The sequence below is a fragment of the Drosophila eugracilis genome, unplaced genomic scaffold, assembly GCF_018153835.1.
Source record: "Drosophila eugracilis isolate 14026-0451.02 unplaced genomic scaffold, ASM1815383v1 contig_223, whole genome shotgun sequence".
Lineage (NCBI taxonomy): Eukaryota > Metazoa > Arthropoda > Insecta > Diptera > Drosophilidae > Drosophila > Drosophila eugracilis.
The window spans coordinates 41908-52495 of NW_024573067.1; the positions used below are offsets into that span (position 1 = coordinate 41908).

The window sequence follows — 10588 nt, forward strand, 5'->3', positions numbered from 1 at the left end:
TTTGGAGGCTCAAGTGGCCTGCACTTACAGATTGGATCGATTTACAATGTGACATGATTATAGAATCTTACATTTGGAATTATTATCTTATTTCTGATAACCCACGGAATGGTTTGTTTACCCAAAGATATTTTGTGACCGTTCTGCAGGAAGTCATTTTACATGTTATGTGCGTATATTTGGCTTTATACAAGTGGCTGCTATACTTATATTTAGATGTGTTCATGTTGGAACAGATACTCTATCGGATAGTTCAGCTTCTCAAGCAAGTGGACAGACCAGACCGCAACCAAGAGCAGGCTTCTTCCTTTAAAGCAAGTAAAAAGTAAGTAAAAACTCTGAACTGGATTTCGATGCCAAGCACCCAATGATCCTTCCAAAATATCATTGCATTACCTCAGCCATCATTGATCATATTCATCGCAAGTTCTTACATGCAGGAGCGCAGAGCTTGCTGGACGCCCTACGGCAGAGATTCTAACCGAGTTATGGAGTTCCCTTACGTCGATGGAAATGAAGTGAAATTTCATCCCTCCTCGTTCTCCGCACTTTGGAGGCTTGTGGGAAGCTACTGTCAAATCTGCCAAGTACCACTTTGCTCTCGTTGTTGGAAAATCCGTTCTCACATTTCACGAGCTACGAACGCTAGTTTGTGAAATTTCGGCAATGTTGAACTCAAGGCCTCTCTATGCCATTTCAGAAAACCAAGACGACATCGATGTCCTGACTCCTGCACACTTTTTCATTGGGTCTACACTCTCATAAATGGACGAACCGGACGTGACCCATCGCAACCTCGATCGCATGAGCCGGTGGCAGCGTGTGTGCCAAACGCAGCAAATATTCTGGAGAAAATGGAGCACCTCTCGTTGCTTCAGGAACGGAGCAATTGGCCTTATCAAGGAGGACAACTTACCCCGCTTACGCCCCGACAGGGTGGAGAGCACTGTCTCCGGAGATGAAGGCGTCGATCGAGTTGCGGTCATCCACACAAGTTCCGGACTGTGCAATCGGGCAACTTCGCTTGGAAGTATGGCTCTTCCAACGGGGGAAGTATGTCGGGAGCAGTCATCTAGCTGATACCAGAATCAAGGCTTACAATTGCTCAGCATCACTGTATGCTTAATTATCTCGTTTATTTATAAGACAAGCCGAGATAAGCGCTCGCAAGTCGCCGATCGCACATTACGCTTGGCACATTACATTTCGTTCTCTCTCGCTGTTATCACGCAGTCGCAGCACTGCTAAAATAAATCATAGAAACAATCTCTCGGCCTTTTCTTTGGCAACGTTCACGGCACCGTATTTTTTTGTACAATTATATGTTGTAAAAAATATTTAGAAACAGGGGCATAAATTAACGCCCTCCGCAAAACAGATGGCTTGATGACGACATGTTCACTTTGAACAGACAGTAATGCCCTACAATAATTTTGAAAAAAACTCAAATCCTTAATATTAGCGAAATAATTTATCTAGGTGTCCACTGGCAAAGTCGTCTAACATGGCGAAGGCTCTTAAGTCACACAGTCTCCACTGGATCACGAAATTCCAATCTTTGTTGCGCGAGACCAACGAAGCATAAGTCGGCATCTTTTTAAATAATTTAATTCTTTTCATTCCTTTTTCTATGACCTAATCAGTTTCAATTAGTTCCCAAAAAAATATTTTTAGAAATATACTGCGACTTATAATCCGTTATTGCTTTTGTGACAACCGCAAAAAATGACCAGAATCTTGAGACTGAAAGATGATATCAACTTCCTTTTCAGAGTTGAGAGAAGGTTATCCTATTGCAGATACTGATTCATGCGCCCCTCGAGTTTTAAACAAGAAGATACTCTATAGTCGAGTCTAGTGACTATGAAATACCCGTTACTGTTTTACACAATTTTGAAATATTCATTTTGCTAGTGGAAATTCATAAGGCCCATCCTATTTTGTATTATTATATTTTAGTTTGAGTGAACTTGGAACTTAGTTTTTCCCGGCTAGTGACAATTATCGGGTGGTAAAACAATGGTCCCAGGGCTAATTCTCACCTGGCGGTGAGAACACTGCCTTACCTTAATTTCTAGAAATAATGCCCATAATAAGTTTTGAAATATTATTTTTTCCATTCCTTTTACCTTTTATGCTAAAGAGTATAAATAATAAAGTGAAACTCACCTCAATATTGTTCTATTATTATTTATTTGAGCATAAACTAAATCTTTGGTGGCGAATTCATAACGCAGCTCATTAACGTGCTCAATTTTGTGTGAGAATTCGTTTCATCGTGAAGGGATACTTTGAGCACAAAGTGCATTCCACTCGGTATTTTGTTTTCCGACTTTCTAAATTTTAGGTTTGACACAGTGTCACATTCTGCACTTCAATAACGATAGGTTGTGTTTGGTGTGCTGTTTTCGCCTTAGAGATATATACGAAATTTTAATCAATAATTATCTGATTTAGGCCTTAGAACCTTACAATTATAAGATTACGGCCTAGAAAGTGTTTTGTTTGCAAACGCCCATCTGGAGTCACGTTTACTATACCATTGCTTTGACCGTCCAGCTTAAAGAGCGCACCGTTTTTAATGGATTTAAGCTGAACCTTGCGGCGCGGAGCTGCTAAAATGGATGCCCTTATATTTGTCGCAACCAGATGAAGTGCTTTTAACTGCAATTAAAAAATATATTTTTGTTATAAAAAGTTCTCGGAGAGATCACACTTACCAATTAGCTTTAAACTGGTTGGTGGCAACTGTATAACCTTCCCGGGATTTAGGGCTCGTACTCGGCTCAATATTAAATCCTCACTTTGGTACTCAACCTCTGAAATTTTTATTTTGGTATTTTTACCCTAGCCAATCAAATTTAAATAATAATAAATAATACAATATAATAAATATAATAAAATATATTAATATATTATATATAATATAATATATAAATAAATAATATAAATAATATAATATATATAAATATAATATATATAATATAATATATAAACTACTACATATAATCGCTTAAGAAAGTATGCATGTGAATATGGGCACTGGTTGTATGCTCTGTATCTGTACCTGCTTGATAACTCAATCGAGCAGGCTCATCGAAGAACATTTTGATATCCGTGCACATTGCGGGCATAGAGCTAAGTTTTCTTAACTCTAGGCAGTATCCGCGCACGCAAATGCAAAGATAGTAAGTTAGACTCACCTGTAGCCGTGAATTTGTATAAGATTTCAACAGCCTGAGGTTGGCTGACTTTCCAGAAGATTTTTATGTTTTGCAAGGTACCTAATACCATGGGAGATAAAACAAAAAGACCCCACAAGGTGGCGGGCATTATGGCCCCGCAACGAATGCGGATCAGAGAGTGCGAATCTCCATCCCCTTAAGGGAAACTACGTGTAAGTCCACCGCGTCGTGGGTCACTATTTCAGCCTTTCCGATTACCGGATTGTTTAAATAGTACTTTACTACGATCGTGCTGGTCCCCAGTCTGTGGGCTGTAACATCGCCCGAACATATGGCTTCGAATGCCAAAAATATTACTTATTATCAGCCGATAAAGGAAAATTAACTTACTTACACTTAAGCTGCTTCTGTCTAAGAGGAAGAGGTTTTCGTTGGTGTCGAAGAGCCTGACGATCGCCTCGATTTGGGTTCCACGCTCAATACGGTCCCTGCTAGATACTTCAATGGCACCAAAGTTGGACAGAAGGTTGGGTTCGTTCATCAAACAACGGTCGGTCAGATCAAGACGCACATGGCCAAAACGCAACTGCTTCAGTACTAGTATGCGGGTCCTCTCATTGTATTCAACATGAACAATGCCTCTTTCAGAAAGCACTAGCTGCATGTATCCACTACCCTGAGCGATAGGAATGTGCTCTCTGTGGCCACAATCAAGAAAAATGTTGACAAGGTCTTTCGACGAAATTATTCTATTAACCGCGTTAAATTAAAGTTCGTTTTCAATGGTTACTACGTGCTTACTAAATTTGCATTAGGCTGCTAAAGAAAATAAAAATATATATGTTTCAAGGTAAATTCATGGAGACAGGATAACCCACATTTTTAATTCCGAATGGAGGACGTTTCGAATAAATTTTCTGTTGTGCAAATATCTTGTCTATGTACTGGGACACAGTTCCCTTTATGGAGAAATTGGTCGCTACGTCGCTTAATGTCAGGATGAAAAGATCGCGTTTCGGTAAGCTAACACCGTGAATAAACTCCAACTCAGAAATTTTTAAGGTGTGAAATAATTTCCTTGTAGTTGCGCACGTTATCAACGGTAAACTCCCAATCCAGTCGTAGATAGAACATTCATAACCCGGTCTTATGAAAAGTGTTAAAAAATTGTGAAAAACGGTTTTTCGTAAATCGATAGGTAACAACAAAAAACAAGAAGAAACGTTATAGTCGAGTGCCGCGACTATAACATACCCGTTACTGGTTAACACAATTGTAAAATATTCACCGCAAAAGGTGTCAAATAAGCATGTTTACTAACTGATGATGACGGAACTGTGCATGTGAGGACTTATATCCAACATTTCTTCATATATTATATAACTAAATATTGTTCAGATTTGAAAAATCTTTCGTAAATCAATAGAGAGTCAAACAATGACAAACAATATAATATTATGGACGCCAGTTTTCCGGCGTTATAGTGGGCGTGGATTCTGAAATAAACTTGCTGCGTAGGGACCTCAAACATATGTCTGCTTTGTATCTCTTATAGTTTCTGAGATCTCAGCGTTCTTATGGACAGACGAACGAACAATCGGACAGGGCTTAATCGTCTCGGCTATTAATCCTGATCAAGAATATATATACTTTATACGGTTGGAAACGCTTCCCTCTGCCTGGTACATACTTTTCAATGAATCTAATATACCTTTTTACTCTTTACAAAGTTATAATATTTTTTGGACTGCAAGTGGTTACGGAGAACGAACTGTCCTCGATACTCTGATCCACTGAATATGTCCAATGACTTGACAAACACAATCTGCAAAACCGCTTTTTAAAGTTAAACAAATGATTAAAATTATATATTAACCACATTCGCCTCCAGAACTTCCAAATCGTACCTAACAAATCCGCCAAGCGTGGTCTCGTCGCCATAAGTTATCACAATCTTATCGTTCCGATGGTTTAATACTCGGGCAATGCCTACCATGGTGGAAGAAAAAAGTTTACAAATATGCTTCAATGAAAAAAGACAATTATAATTTAGACAAACGAAAAATATTTTAAATTTTAAGCCTATTTTACTTGTTCTACAAAAAAAAAGAATGGTAGGTAACTTTTGGGCAATTTTATCGAGTTATTGTTGTAACAAATAAATAACTAATAATTTCATGTTGCAAATTAAAAGGCGCATACTACAGAAACAAATCAAAAGGCTTAAATCCGAAACTTGTCAAGAATATGTGAGAATAATAATAATAATAATTACTATAATACTATTTATATAACTGTAATGTAAGTTTATTAACAGAAAAAACTATTTTCATTTAAACTGCTTGAAATTGATGACAATGCCACCGGCACAAATGGTGTTTTGGTTTTAAATTTGTTAGCATTTGTTGTAGAAGGTTGCAACCATGAGCATCAGGGAATTCACTATCTAATTTAAACTCACCTTGGTAAGGAAGAAGTTATTTGAACTAACCACTGACAACTTAATATAGGCCCAAAAATACTTGATTCCTGCTTAGTTCCACAACCTGATGACAATAACATTCTTGGTCTCACGCAACAAGTTCAGCTGAAAGGAAAGCGAGTGAGACTTTGCTGGACTATTTAATGTGAATGCATAAAATAACAAAAAAAAAATTTAGTTCACAGGAGACTGAAAAACAATTTTTATACTCGTCACTCGTAGAGTAAAAGGGTATATTAGATTCGTTGAAAAGTATGTAACAGGTAGAAGGAAGCGTTTCCAACCCTATAAAGTATAGTCGAGTCGATTAAACCATGTCCGTGAATCCGTCCGCCCGTCTGTCCACACGTCTGTCTGTCAGTCTGTCTGTCCGCCTGTCTGTATGAACGCTGAGATCTCAGGAACTATTAGAGATAAAACGTTGAGATTTAGCATGAAGATTCTTGAGCGCTGACACAGCGCAAGTTTAGTTCAGCATCCTTACACGCCCGCTCTATCCCTCACATGTCACGGAAAACTAAAGTTGCTGAAATCTCAGAAAGTATTGGAGCTAGAAAATTTTGATTAAGTATACACTTGAGATGTCAGCACATCTAATGGTGGTACCAATATCCACGCCCACCAAGCTCGAACGACGGTTTTCGCTTTTTATAGAAAAGCTGATATCTTGGAAACTATAAGTGATAGAAATGTGGGATTAGGCATGCTGTTTTTTATGATGCCGCAATGCTTTTTTCCCCATCTAGCCACACCCACTATAACGAGAAAAACTGTGGCATCCACATTATTATAATTTATATCTGCGTTTGACATTGTATAAACTATTTTGGTCAATCTCTATTGATTTAACATAATTTTTCAAATCGGAACATTATTTCGCTATTTATAAAGTTTTTTTGACAAAAGGTGGCGCTTTGTGAATTCCCACTACCAAAATGAATATTTTAAAATTGTATAAAACTGTAACGGGTATCTTATAGTCGCGGTACTCGACTGTATTTAGAACCAACTAATACATGTTTTCTTATTGACAGTAAAGTCACTTCCTATGGGATATCAAAATTTCACAATTTGAAAACTTTTTTCCACATGCTCTAATCTGCGTTAAAATCTATAGTAAATAAATGATTAATCTTCGGATTTATTTTGTATTATTATATTTTAGTTTGAGTGAACTTGGAACTTAGTTTTTCCCGGCTAGTGACAATTATTGGGTGGTAAAACAATGGTCCCAGGGCTAATTCTCACCTGGCGGTGAGAACACTACCTTACCTTAATTTCTAGAAATAATGCCCATAATAAGTTTTGAAATATTATTTTTTTGCATTCCTTTTACCTTTTATGCTAAAGAGTATAAATACCTCACCTCAATATTGTTCTATTATTATTTATTTGAGCATAAACTAAATCTTTGGTGGCGAATTCATAACGCAGGTCATTAACGTGCTCAATTTTATGGGAGAATTCGTTTATTCGTGAAGGGATACTTTGAGCACAAAGTACATTCCACCGGTATTTTGTTTTCCGACTTTCTAAATTTTAGGTTTGACACAGTGTCACTAAAATGTATTGCACACTCTGCACTTCAATACCGATAGGTAGTGTTTGGTGTGCTGTTTTCGCCTTAGAGATATATACGAAATTTTAATCAATAATTATCTGATTTAGGCCTTAGAACCTTACAATTATAAGATTACGGCCTAGAAAGTGTTTTGTTTGCAAACGCCCATCTGGAGTCACGTTTACTATACCATTGCTTTGACCGTCCAGCTTAAAGAGCGCACCGTTTTTAATGGATTTAAGCTGAACCTTGCGGCACGGAGCTGCTAAGTGGAATCCCTTATATTTGTCGCAACCAGATGAAGTGCTTTTAAAAGTGCAAATAAAAGATATATTTTTGTTATAAAAAGTTCTCGGAGAGATCACACTTACCAATTAGCTTTAAACTGGTTGGTGGCAACTTTATTACCTTTCCGGGATTTAGGGCTCGTACTCGCCTCAATATTAAATCCTCACTTTGGTACTCAACCTCTGAAATTTTTATTTTGGAATTTTTATCCTAGCCAATCAAATTTAAATATTATATACAATATAATAAATATAATATAATATATAAATATAATATATATAATATAATATATAAATAAATAATATATATAATATAATATATAAACTACTACATATAATCGCTTAAGAAAGTGTGCATGTGTATATGGGCACTGGTTGTATGCTCTGTATCTGTACCTGCTTGATAACTCAATCGAGCAGGCTCATCGAAGAACATTTTGATATCCGTGCACATTGCGGGCATAGAGCTAAGTTTTCTTAACTCTAGGCAGTATCCGCGCACGCAAATGCAAAGATAGTAAGCTAGACTCACCTGTAGCCGTGAATATGTCTAAGATTTCAACAGCCTGAGGTTGGCTGACTTTCCAGAAGATTTTTATGTTTTGCAAGGTACCTAATACCATGGGAGATAAATCAAAAGGACCCCACAAGGTGTCGGGCATTATGGCCCCGCAACGAATGCGGATCAGAGAGTGCGAATCTCCATCCCCTTAAGGGAAACTACGTGTAAGTCCACCGCGTTGTGGGTCACTATTTCAGCCTTTCCGATTACCGGATTGTTTAAATAGTACTTTACTACGATCGTGCTGGTCCCGTCTGTGGGCCGTAACATCGCCCGACCATATGGCTTAGAATGCCAAAAATATTACTTATTATCAGCCGATAAAGGAAAATTAACTTACTTACACTTAAGCTGCTTCTGTCTAAGAGGAAGAGGTTTTCGTTGGTGTCGAAGAGCCTGACGATCGCCTCGATTTGGGTTCCACGCTCAATACGGTCCCTGCTAGATACTTCAATGGCACCAAAGTTGGACAGAAGGTTGGGTTCGTTCATCAAACAACGGTCGGTCAGATCAAGACGCACATGGCCAAAGCCCTTGTAGATTGGTTTTACGGATGTCCTGCGGAAAACTCCAAGTTAGAATAAAAAGGAAGATGAGAAGATGAAATAAACCGACTTACCATTTGTATTAGTTACATATGTTGACCTCCAGTGTTAATTTAATTGATTTCACCTAAATATTGGCAAAAGTACGCACGGTTGTTTTAAGCGCGCTGCATTAGCTGCGTAATTTTTTGCCAACACCAGTAATGCCGCGCATAAATTCAGTTTTAAATTATAATTTTGGATGCTACTTGCTAAAAATAGAGATGGACAAACATTTAATATCCGGGAAAACATGCAGTCTCATTATTTTTCAAGTATCTACCGCCTTAATACGAATTATATTTTAATATATCATCAGCACACTGGTGGCTAGAGTCTGGACTGCAAATATTTATCATACAAGTACATTATCTGATTAACCTGAAACGTGTTACAACATATTATGGGTACATATGGGTTTGTCTTACAACTCAGTCCATAAAAAAATGTATAAAAAACTGTTACGGCGAGAAATAGAAAAAGGAAAATAATTGATTCTTACTATTGCAGGAGATCCACGGAAATATCTTCTAAACGAACACCGTCCACCATTTAATACAATTATTTCAGAAAATAATTAAAAGTTTTAATATAAATTCGGCTCAATCTTTTAACTATAACTTATATTTAAAGTATCACAAATATGTCGTTCCACAGATTTATATTGCCATCCCAAACTATTCCATAATGACCGGGCTTGTATGGAGCGAGCTGACAAAAATATTTCTAGTGGAGATAAAAATTTAAAATTCTAGAAAAATGTGATAAACAAAGTAAACAAACTCTAGATCGTCAGACCAAATTTTTAAGATATAATTATGATAGCATATTAATAATAACACGTACAGATCAAAACATATATATTAAAAACTGACTTTATTTTGGGTGGTACCTTTCGTTGTTATGAAAGGATCCCATAAAAGAAGTAGACGATTGGGTAGGTGTTCATTTGTTTCTACTCGAGAAATTTTTCTAGCATGCTGCAAACGAAATGTTCTTATTCCTTAACTCCACAGCATCATCCGATAACTTATTAATCGACACCAGAGCGTGTTTAATTATGAAGTCTTTCAACATTAATGTTGTATCCCGAACAGAGTGCTTTCAATATTGTTTCAATAAGGGTTTATCTAGGCCGGTAATTTCCGAAGATAACACGGGATAACTGAAGAATCATCTTGCAGTGTTTCCACGTATGAATATAAGGTAACACTTCTGAGGGGTAACAAACAGTCGGTAGAAATCGTGTGTCATTTTTGGATCACCCTAGTCTTTCTAGATGCCGACTTAGCATATCATGCGGTCGGTCTGCCGACTAAGTTCCCCTATTTCGTACAGCTAAGTTCCTCAGTTCTGTTTTATAATTACTTACTCCGACTATCGCCGTCATATTATTTGCAATCGCCCACTGAGCTCAAGACCAGGGGTATAGGGGGGCAGTCTCCCTCTCGACATAAACTTCATTTTACACATCATCAACCACCTTACCAGTGACACACACCTGGGAGCAGCAGCCCGGCCGCCAATTCCCAACTATCTTGACACTCACTACTACTCAGCAAGCACCCTACTGGTGCCACCTCATCAGCCTGATCTGGAGCAGCTTTGCCACCGGACAACCGACTATAAGATAACTGGCGCCTAACGAGCAAACTAAACTAGCGACCTTCAAAATTTTCAAGAGTAACATGTAAGTGGGCTGATTAATTAGTTTACGGCTTCAACAAACATACACAAAACATAGCGACATAGCGCAACAGGCTAGGCTCCGAGCAGAATTTGAAGCTCAAATCACTTCCGTTAATATACCAAAGAGTCTAAGTACAGCCAGGAGCACCCCGATGCGATATACCGCTCCACGTAATAAAGTCAGTACCAGATTTTAACGGTCAGCAAGACGAGGCAATCTGCCACGACACATACGAAC

At 37.8% G+C, this 10588-nt stretch overlaps 1 protein-coding gene and 2 non-coding genes across 9 annotated transcripts; all 3 read right to left on the minus strand.

Annotated features, from left to right (window-relative positions):
* Positions 1 to 3044: 3044 nt before the first annotated feature.
* LOC121530108 lies at positions 3045 to 3175 on the minus strand. Its single transcript, XR_005993792.1, has one exon.
* Positions 3176 to 4311: 1136 nt separating this feature from the next.
* LOC121530106 (nuclear pore membrane glycoprotein 210-like) lies at positions 4312 to 8980 on the minus strand. 7 transcript variants are annotated; one of them, XR_005993790.1, is made up of 5 exons: positions 8697 to 8906; positions 8048 to 8635; positions 7600 to 7698; positions 7351 to 7534; positions 4312 to 4331 (listed from the first exon to the last, which is right to left on the minus strand). XR_005993790.1 is itself a non-coding variant. In XM_041818500.1 (5 exons), exons 3-5 carry the CDS (start codon positions 8175 to 8177, stop codon positions 7494 to 7496), a joined length of 270 nt encoding a protein of 89 aa, XP_041674434.1. In that variant the 5' UTR covers positions 8178 to 8331; positions 8422 to 8635; positions 8697 to 8904; the 3' UTR covers positions 6967 to 7493. The 7 variants fall into 7 exon arrangements, 1 of the variants encoding a protein (XP_041674434.1); XR_005993788.1 differs by lacking the exon at positions 4312 to 4331 and adding an exon at positions 4379 to 5174 and having other exon boundaries at positions 5647 to 7534; positions 8697 to 8910; XR_005993786.1 differs by lacking the exon at positions 4312 to 4331 and adding an exon at positions 8945 to 8980 and having other exon boundaries at positions 6967 to 7534; positions 8697 to 8873.
* On the minus strand, positions 7889 to 8019 carry LOC121530109. Its single transcript, XR_005993793.1, has one exon.
* Positions 8981 to 10588: the final 1608 nt, after the last annotated feature.

Coding starts and splice junctions, on each gene's coding strand:
- LOC121530106 (XM_041818500.1), bottom strand. CDS start 8,177: ATGCCCGACACCTTGTGGGGTCCTTTTGATTTATCTCCCATGGTATTA. Junction 7,699..8,047: donor AGACATATTCACGGCTACAG/GTGAGTCTAGCT, acceptor TAAAAATTTCAG/AGGTTGAGTACCAAAGTGAG. Junction 7,535..7,599: donor AACCAGTTTAAAGCTAATTG/GTAAGTGTGATC, acceptor CACTTTTAAAAG/CACTTCATCTGGTTGCGACA.